The 23,132-nt window shown below is 36.9% G+C and overlaps 1 protein-coding gene across 1 annotated transcript in view; it reads right to left on the minus strand.

The window, feature by feature from the left end:
* Positions 1–1,204: 1,204 nt before the first annotated feature.
* LOC124775849 overlaps positions 1,205–23,132 on the minus strand; it is a 116,149-nt gene continuing 94,221 nt past the window's right edge. The window contains exons 14-16 of the mRNA XM_047250687.1: positions 21,372–21,437; positions 2,325–2,411; positions 1,205–2,003 (exon numbers count right to left, since the gene is read on the minus strand). Coding sequence (XP_047106643.1) covers positions 1,842–2,003; positions 2,325–2,411; positions 21,372–21,437 — 315 coding nt within the window. The 3' untranslated portion in view covers positions 1,205–1,841. The remainder of the gene's footprint in view (positions 2,004–2,324; positions 2,412–21,371; positions 21,438–23,132) is intronic.

Here is a 23,132-nt window from a genome sequence, read left to right on the forward strand (position 1 = left end):
TAGAGGGTGGGGGAAGTGACTTTTCCCACAACATAACTCTTGCCAGTAAAAAAGCTCCCATTTGATTTGTCAGCAATGTTTAAAAATTCTGAAACTTACTTTGCCTCAAAAATTTTCTCTGATTGATTAATTTATGTCTATATTGGATGTTATCTTTTCCTTTCTCCAATGCTAACAGTTCAAAACCTGAATGCCTACAAAAATATAGAGTGTAAAATAAAGCATACATGTCAGGTCTTATACCTTGACCAGCATATGTCAGTGAGAGTGACTGATGGACACATGTCAATACTATCTATGCAACAGGTAGTTGAAACACTGTCTTGCTAGAAAAATATAAAAACATTTTCCTTCTTTTAAATTTGCATTGATAATAATAATGTGTTTGAATTTAAGATTTTCTTGTTCACAAATCTTTATGGGAGTGACTTTGTGCTTTGAATAATTTCTTGCTAGAAACAACTGTCTAGCACTGAAGATATGTCTCTTCATACTTTGTATCAACCTTACTATACCTAAAATCTACAAAAGTAGCCTAATTGCAACGGGAGGTCACATGCAGATGACATACTTGTTGGCAGTACAAACCACAAAGTTATCAGAATGGTCATACTGACAAAAACTTCAATGGCTAAAATAACATCAAACACATACAATGCACACATAAATAAAATGGAATTCTTGTACAAGAACATTAACTAAAGGAATTGGTTCTTGTGTCATAACACAGATTGGTGGTTAAAATAGTCTCAATAGTTACAACCATGCTGGTGAACATCGCTGCACTTTTTCTTTTCTTACCTAATTACATGTACCATACAGTAGTTCATCAAGCATATTACACATGCATTTGCTGCTATTTATGAAAATCAAAAAGATTTTTTTTAATATTATGTAATTCTTATCCATGAACATTTGAAATGTTGAAAAAGAATCTGAATTTCATCAAACATAGCAAACTGTAGTTTATTAAATAAAATTAGCTCAAATTTATTGTACAAAAATAGGACCGGAAACAGTTTTGTATGTGAAATGACAAGTTCGGCATTAAGTGTGAATGTCATCACAAAGAGATAAGTGCAATAGTATGTATGTTAATGTCAAAATATAAAACAGTTGGTGCAGTTTACTGTTAGACATAAGGTGGTGGACACCTTACAGGAGCTGCTGACTTGTGTAGCACACATATACAAGTAAAGACAAATTTTAAGATATATGAAATAAAGTTTATGTAAAAATATAGGTCAAATATATAAAATGTTTCTCATCTTACAATTTACACTGTATTAGTAAATAAATACAGTTGTGAGAGAAACTAGAAAAATTGGGTAAGTAGCTTTAGTGAACAATCTTCCAGGACTGTCTTAGCACCTACAACTCTATTGTACAGAAGCACCAATTGCTCTCAATGTTAACTAGGACTGTACTCTTTGACAGCTGTAGCCTAGACTCCTATGTAAATATTCAACAATGCACAAACAATGCGCAGCTTTCTTCCATGGCACAGTTTTTATATCACTTCACTTTGAACCATTAGACTGTTACAGTATTTGCACTAGTTGTGGCAATCTGCTACACTGTAACTATTTCATTCAAATTAATGAATTTTAATTCTTAAACCAGTCTAAAATCATTAAAACTTACATCTGTATCCCTACATATACTTAAGTATTCTCAATAGGTACTACATAGCCTAAAAATAAGAAATATAAAATATAGCACATTTCTACACGTAGCTTGAAAAACAGTAAAATTCACTTGAAATTATTAAAAAGTACTGAATTTTAAAATTCCTGCTAGTGTAAAAGAAGTAAGGTCATGTTTCCCCAGTCTCTAACTTTTTATGCTATCCTGTTGCTTCCTAAAACAGCTGCATTAGCATTGACATCAGCACCAACTAGTGGTAGAGTAGTGAGACAGTGGAAGTTAGTTTCTTCCAGGTCCTGCTGGAGTTTAGCCAATGATGGACATTGCATCACTACACCTTGGATGCCCTGCAATGTCTGTAAAGAATAATATAAATATAGTATTAGGATATAACCTAAATATATGACACTGCAAAAGAGAGAAAGAGAAAGAAGAAAGAAAGAGAGAGAGAGAGAGTTCAATAGACGTTTTACAAAGAGGATATTATCTCAGAATAAAATGTATCAGTATAGTTGATATTTCTCCAGAAACTACAACAATACCATTTATTGCCACGTTTTCTGAGAGCAATCAAATTGTTCATTTCATCTCAAATACATTACATAGTTCTATGAGTATGTGAGCTGTTGGAGCAACATATAATCAGTGGCAGAACACAAGAATGTTGACCTGCTTACCTCAAGTGCCCCATCAATAACTTCATACTGTCGACGTACTTCCTGCATAGCAAGACCAGTCAGACTTTCAGGTTTCAAGTCTGGAATCTGTAAAGATAACATTCCATAAATATAGGTTTTCCACAGCTTGTAAGGCAGAAAATGGAATTCTGTTGTCTCAGTCTCCCAGTTGTTTTCTGAGTTCAGATGAGGATGCATAATATGATTATCTTTGCAAGGATAAATTATTCTAAACTGACACTTGAGCAGGCATGCCTATGTATTAAATGCACCACAAATAACATTGTCTTGTACATCCAAGTGAGCAGCAGTAATGAAGAAAGTCAGCTGTGTGAGAGAAAATGTATGATCTGTGTGAGAAAATGACCCAGCATCAGAGCTAGCAGCATGGTCCCACAATGAGGCAGTTGTCTATGAGATAATTAGTCACTGAATTAGGATTTGGCTCAGACCAGATGCAATTAAGCTGTTTAATGCTCCAAGGGGCTCATTACTATTGGGTAACACAGTATGTGATATAATGAAAATTAATTTTACTATTGTTTAGTAAACACTGATTTAGCTCATATAATACGTGGGATATCCACAAAGTACATTACATTTTGGAATTAAAAATAAATAAAGCACTGGAATTTCTTTTATTATATACAGATGAAAGCCACACTTAAATACTACTTTTCTACATAGTTTCCATTTAAATTAAGGCACTTATTGTAGTGATGGACGAGCTTGGAAATTCCTTCATCATAAAATTCGGCCGCCTGTGCCTTCAACCACATGGTTACCTCTTCTTGAAGCTGTGCGTCGTCATCAAAATGCTGCATAGCCAACCACTTCTTCATTGCTGGGAATAAATGGAAGTCACTCGGTGCCAGGTCGGGACCGTACGGCGGATGAGGAAACAACTCCCACTTAAAAGGTTCGAGAACTTCACGAGTGGCATTTGCCGTGTGGGCCTGGGCGTTGTCGTGAATCAGCAAGATCTTTGAGCCCAACTTTCCCCTGCGCTTGTTTTGTATTGCTCTTCTGAGGTTGTGCAGAGTTTGGTAATACCTTTGAGAGTTTATTGTAGTACCTCTTTCCAGGAAATCCACAAAAATCACACCTTTTCTGTCCCAAAAGACAGTCATTACGTGGTTGAAGGCGCAGGCGGCCGAATTTTATGACGAAGCAATTTCCAAGCTCGTCCATCGCTAAGATAAGTGCCTTAATTTAAATGGCAACTATGTAGAAAAGTAGTATTTAAGTGTGGCTTTCATCTGTATATAATAAAAAAAATTTCCAATACTTTATTTATTTTTAATTCCAAAACGTAATGTACTTTGTGGATAGCCCTCGTATAAGTTTACTTTATTGTCATTTAGTTAAACTAAGATTAAACTGTGTTGTTGCTCATACATGTTTACCTTGGTAAAGACAACTATTCTTTACATGAGTACAAAGTACAGTGCATGTCCATTTCTGTTGAGAAAATTGGTGCACCTGCTTGGTTTGTGTGTGTGTGTGTGTGTGTGTGTGTGTGTGTGTGTGTGTGTGTGTGTGTGAGAGAGAGAGTGAGAGAGAGAGAGAGAGAGAGAGAGAGAGATGAAATGAATTCTTTCTGGCAAATCATTCCTTCTTCCTTTTGTGTTATCTGTTTGTAATTTCAAAGCCTGAGCTCCAGGGTCTGTATGTCAATGATGCGACAATTTTCACACTATGCACCACAGAAATAACTTTTTATTTGTTTTCCAGTCACCCTGAACTCATAATATTTTAAGAGGTTTAACATGCTGTAACAGAACTGAGTAATCCCAGACAGATGAAAAAGAAGTTTTGATCATGACCATGAGAAAAAGAATGAGCCCCACTCTAACATAAAGGTGTCATCTGTAATTTTAATACTGGTTCCATAATGAATTTACTCAAATGGAAAAACTTGCTGTATTGTGAGTCTTTTAACTATGTATATGCAGAGAGATTGTGTATGAGGGCCATTCAATAAGTAATTAAACACTTTTTTTTCTCAGCCAATTTTGTTTGGAAAAATGTAGAATTTGTTGTGGGACAGTGTGGAATATTCCTGCTTCAGCCCATAAGACCTACATAGAGTTCCAGTTGTGACAACACTATAAATAGCCTTCAAAATTATGTCTGCAACTGAGGTGTGTTCCAAACAGAAAACTGTCATTAAGATTCTTTTGATGGAAAACAAGAGCATCACAGATATTCATAGGTGCTACCAAAAAGACTACACAGATCTGACAGTGAACAGCAACAAGGTCTCACAAAGCTGTTTGATCTCCTACGTGTCAGTCAACTGCACACAGCTGTGAATTCTGCAATGTTGAAATTTGCAAAAACTCTCCTTCTAGGTAAATGGAAATGTCGTGTGGCTAGGGCCTCCCATCGGGTAGACCGTTCGCCTGGTGCAGATCTTTCGATTTGACGCCACTTCGGCAACCTGCGCGGCGATGGGGATGAAATGATGATGATTAGGACAACACAACACCCAGTCCCTGAGCGGAGAAAATCTCCGACCCAGCCGGGAATCGAACCCGGGCCCTTAGGATTGACAGTCTGTCACGCTGACCACTCAGCTACCGGGGCGGACTTCCTTCTAGGTAATTGACAGAGACACAACAGTTCACCAGGTGTGTGTGCACAAGGTTCCTTGCTGCCTACCAGAAAACCATGAAGAGCACTGAAGGACCATCTGTGAAGAACTTCCTATGCATTTTGAGGTTGCTTGTGAGAATTTTTTGTCAAATATCATCACAGGAAATGAAACATGAGTTCATCACTTTGAACCGGAAAGATAGCAGGAATACACAGAGTGGTGCCATACCACTGTTCTTGCAAAGAAAAAGGTCAAAGCTGCAACCTAAACGGGTCAAGTCATGGTGTCAGTCTTCTGGGACTCTGAAGGGGTTATTCTGTTTGATGCCTTCACTCTTGATGCAACAATCAACCATGAAGTGTATTGTGCTACCCCCTAGGAAATTGAAGAAATGAGTTCTACACATCACCACGAAAATGCAAATGAACTTCTTCTTCTCCACAATAACACAAGGCCTCACACAAGTCTGCACACCCCAGAGCAGCTCACAAAACTTTATTGGACTGTTCTTCCTCATTCATCCTACATCCCAGATCTCACATCTGACTTCCATGTGTTTGGCCCAGTGAAGGATGCATTCTGTGGGAAGCAGAATGTGGTTGATGGGGAGGTTATTGATGCAGCAAGATGTTTGCTCCAGTGTTACCCAGCAGAGTATACCAAGAGAGCATACATTCTCTCCCAGTAAGGTGGCATAATTCATTGCACTGAACAAATATTATGTTAAGAAACAGGATTTTATAGCCAAAATAGGGGGAAATAATATACTGTATTGAAATCCTGGATAAAGCCAACTTGATTTCACAAAAAAATGTGTTGCCCTTGTAATATCCGGCCTCTACTGTGTCTCCAACATGAGCCATTATACTCCCTACTCCCCCCCCCCCCCCCCCTCCATCATAATGCACACTGTTAAACTACGTTGCACATATCTCCATAGCGTCCAAGTTATGTTCTATAAACTCAATAAATATCTTAACAAATACATTTAATACTAGCCACCTGTAACCTACTGCCCATTGGAGTCTCCATAAACTGTGGCACACATCTGTATTGGTAACCTAGTAGTTAACTGTAACATTCTATAGCAAAATTTTCTTGGTTTACTTGCTGCGCCAAGTTATAGTGCAGATCTGTGTACCACAATCAAGTCCACACTGACTTATATCTCAGAAGAGAGTCAATAGGAAGGAAGGAAGATTAAGGCTTAATGTCCCTTCGACATAGAGGTTATTTGAGACAAACAATAAGCTTGGACTGTCTCAAGGATGGTGTAGGAAAAAAGCCTTGCTTTTTAAAGGAACCATCCCAACGTTTTCCTAGAGAAATTTATGGAAACCACAGGAAACCTATACCAAGATGGTTGGATGCGGATGTGAATCGTCATCCTCCCCAACCCAAGTCTAGTCTACTAACCACTGCACCATCCCCCTAAGTGTCAGAGAATAGGGCTATAATGACGTTCTCTAAGAACTACCTTTATCCAGTCATTGGATGACTGAAGAATGTGCTATCAAAGAACAGCTGTAGTAAATACAACATTAATAGAGCACTCTTTAAAAAATAAAAACACATAGATCGTCACAGCATATGATATAGCAATCCTTCCTTTCTGCAGAACTACACTGAGTAACTTAAACAGGGTTCTGGGCAGATAAGCTTATTTACCAACCATGTAAGTCAAAGAGGATATGCTATGTTCAGTAAGACAATCTTAGAGCCTTGAGATTTATAACATTTTTTACAAATGTGCTGGCAATCAAATTGGTCAGTCCATATGTACAATTTCAAAAAATTCTACAGCACATTAAATAGCAAGGTCTGAATAAATGACCATTCAACAAACACAGACGCACAAAGAAGCAGAGAACTATGTATGACCAGAGAAATATCTTGTTCCATGCATCAAAATAAGGGAATTCTGTCAAGTGAACTGTAGAAATCAGATTGTACAACAGCAGCTATAACTGGAACGGAGAAATGTGCTGAGGTCTTTGCTTTCCAAAGGAATCCATGGCATTACTTGCATCCTTCCAACAAAGTCAACAACATTATTTTGGGAATCATATTTACATTTTTTGGTGGTGATGATGGTTATACAAGAAGCCATTTTTTTGTTTTCTCTACCTGCAATTTTGAAGAGAATGTTTTTAAATTTGACTGTCCTTTAATGGAAAAGGTAGTATATTATAAACACTATGTTGAGAACACATTACTCATAGAAACAACTAAGGAGGACATCAATCAAATAATCAGTAAATTTAATGGGTTCCATGAAAAAATTAACTTCACTGTAGAGCTCAAATGCAATAATCATACTCAGTTTTTACACACTGAGGTAATGAGACAAGACAAACTGCATGCTTTTAAAAAAGAAAGCAAACAGCAGCAAATGTTGTGGTTCTTAATGAATCATGTTACCCACACGAAGGAGCTGTGCTCAGATTTTAGTGAACAAAGGGAGGAGATTGCGAATGGGTGCAGTGGATAGACTGAATGAGTTAGAACTTTACTAAGCAACCAGCAATAAATAACTAATTTGATTTATGCATGATGAACTGCCTTATCCACAAGAGGAAGAGGAAATAGCTAAGGCTAATAAGAAGATCATTTAAACCATACAATGTCCAGTTGGAATTCAAAGTGAAAAACTTAGATATAATTTAAGACATATGGTAGGGAATGGGAAACGTAAACTAGAACAACAAGCAAGAGTATGCAAAATATACTCTCCATAATACAATGTGAGGGACACCACAGCACAATTTCTTGCTTTCTAACATTTCAAAAATGCCTTGAAGAAACTTTCATCCCATACATATTTTTAGTACAAAAAAAGATGTCAACCCACGTATCACAAGAGTGGTTATTCAGTACTGTATATCTGCAGTGCATAGTTAGAGCACTGGATAGAATTTTGGGTTAGCATACTTGAGTTCAAGAGTTCAGTTCCGGGTCTAGGTGTAATTTTTATTTTCACATTTTAATATGCTTTAGCATATGCTGTTTATTAAATGATACATATTGTATTATTGCAACTTTTTTTTAACATTGTAAATAACAATTATTGGTAAGATATGTCAAAAATATTCATGAAGAGTAGTAATCAATTAAAAATAATTTGTCAAAGGACAGAAATAACTACAAAACAAATCACTGTGGTCACATTAATATGCTACTTTCAGCAAGAGCACCTGATTGAAATATTTTGAATAAACTGCCAATGACAGCATGTTTTTCACGAAACAGTCTTCAGTGCAGATGCTTAAAGTGCCTCTCTGGACTTCACAGTTACAAGAACAGCATAGAAGCACAGTAACAGTTCTTCTACATCCATCGGTAGAGTACAATAAATATTACCGAGTTTGGTAAATACTTTTGAAGGGGTTTGTTAGACGTACTGCTGATTTAACACCTTAAACGAATATGATGGACATAAAAGTGTTAAGCTTGGTACCTGGTGCTTATCAATAGCACCATTGCTGGAAGGTGTGCTGCAAACTGGGTTTGAAAGTAGTTGATGAAGTCATATTAAAGAATGTGGCTATGTGATTTTCATGGGAAGTACCTAGGATAAAAGATACAGGTCTAGATGAAGAAAAAGAATGGTGGAATCCTTTTTTCCTGTTTTTGCTCTGGGGTAAGAAGTTTAACTGACAAAAGGGGCATCAACACTGACAATAAGGCAAAAAGCATGGAGGGGCATAGAAGAGAAAGGGGTATACAAGACAAAATATGTCTAAAAGGGGAACGATAAGAATGATTGTAATTTCATTTATATGTTAGCGTTCAGTAACTGTACATGTTTAGACAAGATGTGCTATAATTTCTATATGACAATTAAGTCAAGATGCCACAACACAGCCTAAAAGTAGAAAATGGAGGAGGAGATTAGTGTTTAACGTCCCGTCGACAACGAGGTCATTAGAGACGGAGCACAAGCTCGGGTTATGGAAGGATGGGGAAGAAAATCGGCCGTGCCCTTTCAAAGGAACCATCCCGGCATATGCCTTAAGTGATCTAGGGAAATCACCGAAAACCTAAATCAGGATGGCCAGATGCGGGATTGAAAGAAAATGAAAAAATAATGTTATGAAAAGGATAGACTGCTACCCACTATGTAGAGTAGTCGTTGAGTCACAGACAGACACAACAAAAGGACTGCTCTACATGTGAGCTTCCAGCCGAAGAACTTCTAATACAGTAAAAAAACACACACACATTCTTGCAAGCACAACTCATATAAACATGACCACTGTCTCTGGCAAGAGAAGCCATTGGTTTGGCCTCAGTAGCCAGAGACAGGGGTAATGTGTGTGTGAGTTGTGAATGTGTGTGTATTTTCTACTTTAGCATAAGTCCTTTTGCCCGAAAGCTCACATGTACAGCAATCTTTTTGTTTTACCTGTCTGCGACTCAACATCTTCTCTATATGGTGAGTAGCAATCTATCCTTTTGATAATACTGTCACTATTCCATCCCAGATTTTCCATTGTTTAAAAATAAAAAAAATTACACTATAATTGGTACTTACCTCGAGTATTTTCATATGAAACTCTACCTACTTCATTAACTGTACAGTTCAGGTAGACAGTACTTTAAAACAGTTGTTGTATAGGTGACTACAGTGTTGACAGACTGCCTTTCTTTGTTGTCCATTTTCTACCAAAAATATGCACCAAACAGAAGTTCATTACAGGCATTTTTGTACTGCCAGTGCGCAAGGAATAATGCTGTGGCATCCGAATGCACAAATTTTGGATCACCTTGTACAAGACAGGTATAAAGAGCACAAAGACTCTTTCACATTGGGCACATCTGGAAAATTTGTTGGAGCCAAACACTTAAGGCTTTATGGAAGGTAGTGAAATGAGAGACAGGACAACCAGCTACAGAATAAAACATGACAATTGAACTGAATGAAATGGTTATAAATGATGAGTCACAGGTAGAAAATATATTTGCTAATCATTTCTTAAATATAGTAGAAAGCAAAGACTTCAAGAGAAAAATCAGAGCAATATTTTGCAATCATAACTCTCATGAAATTTAATCACTTGAATATATCACCCACTTCTCCTTTTGAAATTAAGAAAATTACACATTCTCTCAAAAATAAAAGCTCATCTGGTTTTGATGGTGTTTCCAATAAAGTACCAAAATTTATTCCCACATGATAATTCCAGTCTTATATGAAATATGTAATGCTTCAGTAACTCAAGGCAGTTTGCCAGAGAGACATTGTTGAAACCCTGTTTAAGAAATATGGTAAGAGAGATGTCAATAACTACTGATCTGTTTCACTGCTGACATCATTTTCCAAAATGTTTGAGAATGTGATGTATTTTAGAATAGTATCTCACCTTAGCAACAGTAATATCCTCAGGAAATCACAGTTCGGGTTTCAGAAGAGTTGCTCTCCTGAGAACGCATTTCCGCGATCCCTCACCAAATTTCACAAGCATTAAATAATTAAATGGGCAGATTAGTATTTTCTGTGACCTAAATAAGGCATTTGAAGGGGTGAATCATAGCATTCTCCTAGATAAATTGAAGTTTTATGGGACTGATAGTACAGCCAAACAATGGATAATGTCATATGTAACTAAAATAATGCAGGAAGTTGTACTTAGTAATTCAGTTAATGCAGTCTGGGGACACTATTCTGACAGGAGAAATCATGCATGGGGTTCCCCAAGACTCAGTCTTAGGACCACTATTGTTCCTCATACATGTAAACAATCTGCTGTCATATACATTATTAGTTCTTTTTGCAGATGACACTAGTACTGCAATCAATTCAAGTACACATAAAAAACAGAAGAAATGGTAAATAATGTCCTTGAAAATATCATTTACTGGTTTTTTATGAATGGTATCAACCTCAATTTTAGAGACACAGCGTATTCAGTTCTGCATGTTTGGGGTACTACAACAACAATAAGTGTAACACTTGGTGAGGAAATAATAAATACAGTTGAAACTTCAAAATTCTTGTGTGTTCATACTGAAGAGAATTTAAACTGGAAAAAGGACATTTCCGAACTACTAACACAACTTAGTTCAGCTGCATTTGCATTTAGAATCACTGCATATTTTCATTCAATAATGTCATATGGAATAATGTTCTGGGGTAACTCATGCTTAAGAAAGAAAGTTTTCAGGGTTCAAAAATGTGCTGGTGGTTGTCCAAGATTATCTTGTAGACATCTGCTTAAAGAGTTGGGCATTCCACTATTGCTTCATAGTATATGTATTCCCTCATGAAGATTGTTGTAAAAAATCCACTACATTTCAAAAGGAACAATGATGTAGATAATTACAATACCAGAAAGAAAAATGTCATTCATCAGTCGATATTAAGGTTGTCTTTAGCACAAAAAGCGGCACACAATGCTGCAAAAAAATTGTTTTCAACTACCTAGAGACGAAATGTGTGACAGCTAAATAAAATTTGAAAACAAGCTGAAAAATTTATTCTTGACCACTCCTATTTTTTACAATAATTTCTATTAATGTTTTAAAAGGCAGCAAGTGGGAATTACTAATTTGTGTCTGTACACACTGATGGAATAAAATCGCAACACCAATGTGGAGTTGTGGGACATAAACAAAAGTTCATAGTTGAGTTTCTACATCTGAAAGATGACATTTATTAAAATATCACACCAATATTAAGAAAAGGAAAGCTGCTACTCACCATATAGTGGAGAGGTTGAGTCGCAGATAGGTACAAGAAAAAGACTGTCACAATATAATTTCATTACTTTACATAAATTATTTTTTGGTGTTGTATTTTTTTTCCAGCACTGTATTTGTAAAAAATAGAAAAGTTAAGCATGTAGCCAGATTTACAAATCAATTTGTGATGTGAATGTGAAATGACTCATTCCACATCATTATGATTCCTCTTGCAAAATGATCCACAGAAGACGAAACCAACTAACTAACAAACTTACACATGAGAGATATGTCACCTACTAAAAGATTCTGAGGAGGATTTAAAAGTGGCACAAATAGTGAAGAAAGGAAGGAAAGTTAACCCACTTGAAGAACTAGAAATATCAGTTCACCAGGATAGATCTGGTAATGTGCTCAATGCAAAAATGGGAGAGTGGATCTTTTTTTAATTTATAGGTAATATGATATACATAAGCTGTTTTTACAGATGTCCCCTGTGTCATTTCTGGAACAGAGAAGAATGGTTGGTGGCTTAATGCAGTCAGTGGCACAGTGTGCCTGATGTTTGCAGAACAAGCCAGTGTACTGGAAGGCAACTGGTATGATACTACGCCGATACAGTCAGGTACTGTTACAGAAAAGGAACACTTTGGCAAAAGGGCAGTAATATGAGGAAGCAAAACAGAGGGTCAATGCTGCCAATTTTAAAGTAAAACATGGGCTTCAACTCTGATTACTTCTGTTTTATTTTACAACTGTTTTTATGCATTTTTAAGCATTTTGCATGAAGAGTTAAACATAGACAGGCAGATGATGGGAGCACAGCTCCCAAAACATGTAGCTGTTGATAACATTCCTTATATTTGAGTGTTGTTTGCTTAACTATAACTACATACCTTTGTTTCTGACATTCCATTTTCCTCATTACGCTAATCTCAAACCATCTGACTACAGATGATGCCACTAGTATAATCTTGTTGGTTCCATGTTCTGTTTCAATTACATTTTGCTTATTGAATCTTGTACACGATTACCAGTTTTATTTAACTGCAGCACTTTAAAAAGATTTACTTGGTGTCAAATGCTCAGGTCAGCCAATTATATCTTCATTGCCTTTGTAGGCTTACTTCAGGTTCTGCAGTCGGAGAGTATAGCTTTTTATCTAAATTTCCACAGTTACTAGCTTTCATTTATTTCTTTTATGTCTATTTTAAGATGCTGTATTGAAGGAAAACCTGCCAATCTTACCTCACTAGGGAGGCTAGGCTACTACCCTCATAAACCAGGATAAATCAGTGGGAATAATGAAGGAGTCAAAGTGAACACCAATATATTTCACACACTGGAAGCACCAACTTTCTCTATTGATATTGTTACAATGAGAAGCTTCATGTGGAATAAGTCAGCAGTTAGTCCAATAGTCAAGGTTGAAGGAAATCAGGGATGAGGTACAGCAACTAGTTAGTCAGGATGACTTTAAACAGAGACAGTATTGCAGTATTGAAGGTAATGGAGAAACCACCCCATTGTATTTCCCTGGTACATGCAGCCCTGCGATAGAAGTGTCATGATGGCTTTGTCTCAGTTAAAATAGTCCATCAAACCTCCATGTGGTGATTGAGAGGAGAGAGACAGAAATGGAAAGTACACAGGTATTTTAGAAAGCAGTGAGATGCAGTTCCAGGAGACATGCATTTTTGGAACGAGGATGGTAGGATCATTTATACTAGTACAGATAACAGCAGAGCAGGAGTAACAATTGTTAATGAGTAGGGAAACTGGTAACAGAGAAAAAGTTTATCTACAGCAAGCAGAAAGAATACCGATTGTGATATTCAGTGGATATCCAATAGATACTTCAATAATTCATACGTACACCGTAATTATAGATTTAAATCACAGTGAAACTGAATTGTATGATGATAAGAAACTCTTAAAATATGTCAAAGAGGATGAGAATTTAATCATAATGGCAGATTAGACTGCAAACATCAGCAAAGGAAGGGAACAGAAAATAACAAGAGTGTACAGTCTCAGCTATAAAATTAATAGACTTCTTTGTTGGGCATAGGTTAACACTTCCAGCATGGTGCCTGTATGCCACACAGGAGGGCCCACCCTCACATTCCCAATGGCGTCCATATCAAGTATGACTGAGAATCTACCATCTGCCTCAAGGTCATTTAGTGGAGAATGGAAGCTGTTTCAGCACTTGTTGTAGAGGTAGTTTCTTGTTCTGTTGTCAGAGGCTGAACTTACAGGCTATGTCAACCTAGTGGTGATTGAGAGAAGTACAAGGAGCACTTCATTTTTAGTTCTTTCATGGATGTTTACAAAGACAGAAATGCCATGAAGGAAGCTAACAAGAAATTTGGATATTTTCGATATTTTATATGGAGTGCCAGGATCAGAAATAGAAGATACTGATAGAGAAGACTCATACTTTCCAGGCAAAAATACATATGATGAATCACTCACACAAGGGTTTCAGTCATCTGTGAAGCAAGTAGCTCATTCTCGTATTTTGTATTGTGAGTGATATACACGTCTTTATTTCCATTTGTGACTTCTGAATATTGATCTAAGTACTCTTGCTCTATTCTGGTAATGGCACAGACCATCAGTCATCATCTATAGTATCTAGTTGTGTGCATATCTCTAAGGACAGTGAGCAAGATTGAGAATGTTGGTATAGCCTCTCAGTTTTCAGGTGCAGCTGAGGAGTATGATTATTTTACTCATTTCTTTGATGACTGAATGATTCAACACATCAAAGGTGAAACAAATTGTCATGCTGGTATGTAATAATATTTGAACCACATGAAATATTCTCAGTTACCTATAACTACTTTTTAAACATTCCTATTTTTGTGACTGCAGAGAGGAACATAACTGTATCACTCTAGGGGGAGAGCATGCAAATTTTTTTTCAGGCTTTTCATGTGTTTCTTGTTCCAATTATATTGCTAGTTTGAATTGTACATTCTGAAATAAACTAATTTGACTACTTACTTTTCCATTTTAAATGCTTTAAGAATCATATTCTTATCACACTTTCATATATTGCAATGATATTAAAGTAAAACCCAAAATTATGCCAATTCACAGCCAAGTGCTGAGAAGGTCAGTATTGAAAGTGTTAATAACTGTCAATACACTTTAAAACAAAACAAAAAAAAACCTTGGAAAAAGAGGTATATATCGAAGATGCCAAGGGATCAAAGATGAGTAAAACAAGGATTCAGGAATCAATAACAGCAAGAGTTACTGAAGTGCTGACATTTGTAGTGGTCATAATATGGTATTAGCAAAATGCCAGTTTAAATTCAAGAACTTATAGGAAAAGCAACCAATACCTGTAACCTAGGCAAGATGAAGTAACTAAAAGCCTAGAATGTGGCAGAACATGTGATAAAAGTAATAATTGAACTTCCAGGAGAAAATAATGTGAAAAACTAGTAGAACAGCCTTAAGGACACATGGTACTTCTGAATGATGGAAAAATTGATTTTTTAAATAGCTTTGTTAAATTCTATAGCCTTTACTGATTACATTGACATATACGTTACTGGGTTTAGGATGCAAAATGACTACTGTCTATTATATTTTAGAGTCCCAGTCATTTATACTGCCATGCAACCATTATTTAAATTGCAGAAAATCATTAGTATTTCACAAAATAACTGCAAAATATTTGCTTGTAGCAATTCTGTTTGTGATACATTATGTATGTTAGTAACACAGTTGGTTTCCAGCACCTATATAGGATCATTTTTGCTCCTGTTTGTTCTTGCTCTAAGGGAATGTTCCGTTTACATACTACTGAAAGTTTGTTGCATAATTTGTAGAGGATTTTTTGGGTGAAGATGTTCATTAGTGTGCAATAAATACTAGCAATGACAACCATCAGGAAATTTGATAAAAGAAAATTCTAGTCTAACTAGTTTACAAATGAAGCAGTCCATAGTACTGAGAGGTACCTGAGTGTCACTTCACTGGTTTAGTGATGCTGTTTGTTGTGGATGCCAAACCTTGTTACTACTTTGTTCCTCAGTTACTTTAAGGCAATCTGCAGCATCACATTGTTTGTATATCACCCCTTCCTTTTTCAAGGATGCTTTGATAATCAACAACTAATTACGAAATTATATCACAGTACCTCCCAGAATTTTACACATAATAGTGAATTAGGTGTAGAAGTGTACTGCTAGGCACATGTTATTTCTTTCAGTCAACATTTATGTAAACTTTATTTATCTGCCTAGTAAACTCATGCTACAAAAAAGGGATTTAATAGTTATTTTTGCTGAAGTCTGTTGATGTAAAAATAATTAATATACATTCTCTGAAGTAAGTTATAAATACCAAAAGGAATGACAAGAGGAAGCTTGGAGACAAAATGCAGCAATGTGTAGACTCTGTTTCAATGAAGCTCACAATATGCAGTGTTGTCCCCAGAACTGATCTTGGTGTTTTGGTTCTGAGTCAAGTGGAAGGACTGAACCACAGAGTTCAAAGATTCTGTGACAAACTAGGCTGTGACTTCCTGGACTTGTGCTATAGGCTTGAGAAATATAGGGTCTTTCTAAATAGGTCAGGTGTGCACTACACATCAGAGGCTGCTCTCAGGTAGCTGACTGTGTGTGAGGTGCACACAATGGTTTTATAGATTAGGTGACACTCTGTCCAATCCAGATAATGATAGCCGTAGGAAACCCAGAAGTGTCAGTGTAATACTGAATGAAATGACTCCCACAGGTGAGAGTATTAAAAGCCTAATGGTAAATTGTTGAAGCATTCACAACAAAGTAACAGAGTTGGAAGCATTCATGAAAACCACTGAAGCTCATATAATACTAGGTACGAAAAGCTAGTTGAAACCTGTAATTGATAGCAGTGAGATTTTTGGGGAAAATTTAAGTGTATATCGAAAGGATAAGCAAATGGGGGAAAATGGAAGTGGTTTATTTGTAACAGTAGACAAGAAACTCAAATCCAGCAAGACAGAAATTGAAGCTGCATGTGAGACTGTTTGGGCAAGACTCAGTATCAGGGGTGGGCATAAAATGATAATTAGATCCATCTATCGCCCATCAGACTCATCTCCTGATGTAATCCATTAATCATCCGACAATTAATTGCGAAAATTACAGTTTTGTTAGTGGTGGGCATGATAAGACATCCTGTGAAACATCACAAAATGCCTTCTCTGAAAACTACCTAGAACAGATAGTTAGGAATCCCACTCATGATGGAAATATATTTGATCTAATAGCAACAAATAGACCTGACCTCTTTGAGGATGTCCACATCTAAACTGGTATCAGCGATCATGATGCAGTTGCGGCAACAATGATTAACAAAGTACGAAGTTTAACTAAAACAAAGCAGAAAGATATACATGTTCAGTAAACTACATAGAAATCATTAGTGTCATATCTCAGAGAGGAACTAAAACCTTTCAGCACATGCCAGGAATATGTAGAGGAACTCTGGCTCAAGTTTAAAAGACTATTTGACCAATCACTGAATAGATATGTGCCCAGTAGAACAGTACATAATGGGAGGGAACCTCGAGGGTATATGGCACTATAACAAAACGTCTAAGGAAACAGAATTACTGCATATTAGATGTAAAACAAAGTGCAGGGCTATAGATAGAGAGATACTGAATGAAACATGTTTGGCTGTCATGAAGAGCAATGCATGATGCCTTCAATGGCTATCGTAGCAGAATATTGTCAAATTACATTTTTCAAAATCCAAAGAAACGCTGTTAGTGACACCAAAGTCAGTCGCCTCCAGTGAATGAGACAGGAAATGAAATCATGGGTAGTGAAGCAAAAGCTGAAATGCTTAACTCAATTTTCAAATGTTCCTCTACAAAGGAAAACCCAGGATAACAGCACCAATTTAATCCTCGTACCACAGAAAAGATGAATGAAATAAGGATTAGTGTGAGAAACAGATGTGTTGAGAAACAGTTGAAATTGTTAAAATTGAACAAAGGTCCATGCCCTGATGAAATTCATGTGAATTTGTGGCTGAGTTAGCCCCTCTTCCTAACTACAATCTGTTGTAGATCCCTCGAACAAAAAACTGTGCCCAATTCTTGGAAAAAGGTACAGGTTACACCCGTCTACAAGAAGGGTAGTAGAAGTTATCCACTAAAGTACCATCCAATACCCTTGACATTGATTTGTTGTAGAATCTTAGAACAAATTCTGAGCTCAAACATAATGAGGTATCTTGAACAGAATGACCTCCTCAATGCCAACCAGCATCAACTTTGAAAACATCAATCATGTGAAGCCCAACGTACACTTTTCTCATGTGACATACTGAAAGCTTTGGATCAAAGCAACCAGATAGACAAAGTGTTCCTTGATTTCTGAAAAGTATTTGACTCAGTACCACACCTATGCTTATTACCAAACATGTGATCATTAAGTGCAATTTTTGACTGGATTGAGGACATTTTGGTAGGGAGGATGCAGCATGTTATATTGGAGGCAGAGCCATTGTCAGATGTACAAGTAACTTCAGGTGTGTCCCAAAAAAGTGTGCTTGGACCCATTCTGTTCATGTTGTATATTAATGACCTTGCTGACAATATTAATAGTAATATAATGCTCTTTGCAGATGATGCCATTATCTATAATGAAGTACTATTTGAGAGAAGCTGCATAAATATTAAGTCAGATCTTTATAAGATTTCAACATGGTGCAAAGATTGGCAACTTGCTGTAAATGTTCATATGAAATGGGATGATCACTTAGGTTCAGTAGCGAGTAAGGCAGGTGGTAGACCTTGGTTTATTGGTAGAATATTGGGGAAGTGCAATCAGTCTGCAAAAGATATTGCTTACAAATCACTCATGCGTCCCATCCTAGAATATTGCTCAAGTGTGTGGGACCCGTACCAGATGGGACTAACAGAAGATACTGAAAATATACAGAGAAGGGCATCACAAATGGTCACAGGTTTGTTTAATCCATGGGGGAGAATCACAGAGATACTGAAGAGATACTGGCAGACTCTTGAAGACAGATGTAAACTATCCCAAGAAACTCTATTAATGAGGTTTCAAGAACCAGCTTTAAATTATTACTCTAGGGATGTGCTATTAAACCTTATGTGTTGCTCACACAGGGATCATAGGGTGAGATTACAACAATTACTGCAAGCACAGAGGCATTCCAACAATCATTCTTCCCATGCTTCTTACAAGAATGGAATAGGGAGAACCCTAATAATTGGTACAGTGGGATGTACCCTCTGCCCTTCATCTCATGGTGATTTGCAGAGTATAGAGAGTGAGTATAGATGTCGATATGGATACTTCAGTAATGTTTTGAGACACAATGTAGTATGACTCAAATCTTAATTCGCTATTTACCACACGTTGTGCATATCGGAATTTAGGTATACATACCTCCTTAGTTCACAAAGCAATGAACTAATTTTTTCTTGTAACTTACAATAGCCTATACCTATCTAGTAAACCTAAACTTTATTGCAGGTTCAATTAAATAATAGAGAAATAAAAAGTTTTCTAAAAATTAAAATATAAGACACAATAATTTTTATTCTTATTGATATAGTTAATGTGCAGAATTATTAAATAGATCTAGTGTCTCAGCCAACAAATCATACATGTTTGGTAAATATTTGGTCTCCTTCATGTCTGGATTGTGAGACTGAATGATACCTAAATTTGAATATGAATTTTATAAAATTTAGTGCATCACTTTTTAATTATTGTTTTTTATAAGCTTCAGTGTAGTCTAAGTTGTTCAAAATACATGAAAATTGTTTAGAAGTGTTCTGTGTTAACTAAGATAAACTACAAAACTGTAAAACTTACACAAAATACCTAAATAGTGCATGAAAGAAGTAGGTGCTGTTTTTCATGTAATATGGAACCAAAAAAGTACTCGGTGTCCTTAAAATAAATGTACTTAATGTAGAAGAAAAAGTATTAGGATTGAAAAAGGCAGCCATGGAAAACAGATCAAATTGCAAAATCAATAACAAAATGGCTAAAACATATTCTTGTTATGGTGTTCAGTATGAAGACTGCTTTGATGTAGCTCTCCATGGTAATAAGTCTCCTCATCCAGTCGAACCTGTTTGCTGTAGTCAAGCCTTGTTCTCACTCTACAACTTCTACTCCTCCTCCCACTAACCTCCATTACAAACTGACCATTCCTTTATGCCCCAGGAAATGTGATATCAACTGATCCCTTCAGTAGTCAAGTTGTACCATAAATTTGTTTTCTTCTAACTTTGGTTCAGTACCTCTTCTTCAGTTATCCAATCGACCCATCTACTGTTCAGGATTTTTTGTTTTTTTTGTTTTTGTTTTTCTTTTTTGTTTTTTTAGAATCACATTTCAAAGTTTCTATTCCCTTCTTCCCTGCACTGTTTATTGTCCATATTCTACTTCCTTACAAGACTACATTTCATGAAAATATCTACCAAGACTTGAATTTATATCTGATGTTAAAATACTTCTCTTTTCCAGGAGAGCAAGTCTGCAGTTTATATCCTCTCTACTTCAGCGTTTGTCAGTTATTCTGGTCCCCAAAAAGCAAAACTCATCCACTAGGTACTTTTAATGTCTGAATTCCTAATCTAATTGCTATCCGCAGTTTTGGAACAAGAAGATTAGCATGTTCCAAAAGCTAGGAATTATATGCGTTTTCTACTCATCTGCAAATGCTCAATTCATCACCTAATTTTATAAAAATACACGAAATGCTGTAGGTCAAACTAAACTTAAGATCCAAAAATTCTTGGGTAGCCACCATTGCACTCCAATATTGTTCAGTTACAAATCATGGAAGCTTTTGTTCCAGTTTTCAGATCGCAGTAGTTGCAAAGCATTTGCAATTGTTGTGCATAGCAACCATGGGTTTCCTAGAAACACTGTTGTCATTAGTTGCTCTGCAACTACTAGAATCTGAAGACATCCAATATCTGTTTGAAACTAGTTATCAGTATTTAAAAAAGGTATGACTTATATTATAAAAAAAAGACATTTCAAACAGAAACTCTTGAAGTTCTCCAGTTTCCTGTGTGCATAGCAACAGAAGCACTGGACTCTCCTTGACATGAGTTTTACTACCTAGTCATGTAAGAATGAAAGTCACAAGGTGACTAACATAATGAGTTAACATGTCTTAAGAATTTTTTGGTTGAGAAGGATTTAGTACTAAAAGAAAATAATTACTAGAGCAGTGGATGGACAGTAAATAATCTGAAGGAAACACACAAACACAAACCCATGCACACACTAGACAAACAGTATATTCCCTAGGTTTAAATATTTTGTTAATGTTTTAAAACAGACTAATACAAATATCTATGGCTACACAATATACAGAGGCTACTGAAAGTAATTTGTAGTGAGCTTAAAGGTCATTTATCAGTTGGTGACAAGAACAGAAACATTGTAGAGGCTCTAGCAAATATACATTTGTAATATGCTGAGTGCTATTTGTTGTTCCTCTAAGGATTGTTTATAACATTATTTGCTATTATAAATCACAGTCATGGGGAACCCTTGAGAACATCATTTATTCCAGATGATGAAACTGCCAGACAGTGGCCAGTAAAATCTGATCCACTACAGTTGAGAATTTTACTATCAAATTCTAACATCTTATCTGGCAAATGCATTTGCCATAATGAATTGAATTTTATCTGCACATATCAAATCTCTAACAGCAACTTCTTGGTCATGTTTCCTAATCACACTCACCTCCCGGGAAGCTGCACTGGTCAGCCACTGACGGAGCAGCTGCTGTTTCTCCTGCCAACTCTCTTGCTGCATTCACAGACATAAACCCACAATACAACTAATTAATAGCAGGAATTATCAATGCTAATGAAGCATTTCTAATCTGCATGTCTGGCTTTGCCCTCTAGCAAAACTCAGCATAAGATACATATCAAATGAATTATGTTTACCATTACTCAATGACCCTTTAGCATTATTGAAATTTGTGGAAAATCAAATGAGAAAATTCAGCCAAACTTCTGATATCTGTTTCTGGTGCCTTGCATAAATGTGCATGTTAAGTTGTCTGCAACGGTCAAAACAATTATATCAGACAAATGATCAAACATTATGGAAATCTAAGGTTTTTATTTCATACTGATATATATATATATATATATATATATATATATATATATATATATATATATATATATATATATATATATATATATATATATATATAAAAAAAACAAAGATGATGTGACTTACCAAATGAAAGTGCTGGCAGGTCGACAGACACACAAACAACCACAAACATACACACAAAATTCAAGCTTTCGCAACAAACTGTTGCCTCATCAGGAAAGAGGGAAGGAGAGGGAAAGACGAAAGGAAGTGGGTACACTCGTACTCTCTGCTGGAAGTATCACTTTGCCACGAAGAAAAATGATCCTAATCCTACCCCTAATGATCCAACTCCCCAAGACACTATCCAAATTGAACCCTGCCTGGAACAGTTCCGTCCTCCGTCACAGCGGGACCCACCTCCTCTTCCTCAAAATCACCCTCTCCAAACCTTCCAGGAATTTCTGACTTCCAGCCTTGCCTCTCAGTCCTTCTTAAAAAACCTTAATCCTACTCCCAACATCACCACTGCTGAAGCCCAGGCTATCCGTGATCTGAAGGCTGACCGATCCATCATCATTCTTCCGGCGGACAAGGGTTCCACGACCGTGGTACTTGATCGTCGGGAGTATGTGGCTGAGGGACTGCGTCAGCTTTCAGACAACACCACATTCAAAGTTTGCCAAGGTAATCCCATTCCTGATGTCCAGGCAGAGCTTCATGGAATCCTCAGAACCTTAGGCCCCCTACAAAACCTTTCACCTGACTCCTTCAACCTCCTGACCCCACCGACACCCCGCACCCCTACCTTCTACCTTCTTCCTAAAATTCACAAACCCAATCATCCCGGCCGCCCCATTGTAGCTGGTTACCAAGCCCCCACAGAACGTATCTCTGCCTACGTAGATCAACACCTTCAACCCATTATGTGCAGTCTCCCATCCTTCATCAAAGACACCAACCACTTTCTCGAACGCCTGGAATCCTTACCCAATCCGTTACCCCCAGAAACCATCCTTGTAACCATTGATGCCACTTCCCTATACTCAAATATCCCGCACGTCCAGGGCCTCGCTGCGATGGAGCAATTCCTTTCCAACCGATCACCTGCCACCCTACCTAAAACCTCTTTCCTCATTACCTTAGCCAGCTTCATCCTGACCCACAACTTCTTCACTTTTGATGGCCAGACATACCAACAATTAAAGGGAACAGCCATGGGTACCAGGATGGCCCCTTTGTACGCCAACCTATTCATGGGTCGCTTAGAGGAAGCCATCTTGGTTACCCAGGCCTGCCAACCCAAAGTTTGGTACAGATTTATTGATGACATCTTCATGATCTGGACTCACAGTGAAGAAGAACTCCAGAATTTCCTCTCCAACCTCAACTCCC

The sequence above is a fragment of the Schistocerca piceifrons genome, chromosome 1, assembly GCF_021461385.2.
Source record: "Schistocerca piceifrons isolate TAMUIC-IGC-003096 chromosome 1, iqSchPice1.1, whole genome shotgun sequence".
In the NCBI taxonomy this organism is placed as follows: Eukaryota; Metazoa; Arthropoda; class Insecta; order Orthoptera; family Acrididae; genus Schistocerca; species Schistocerca piceifrons.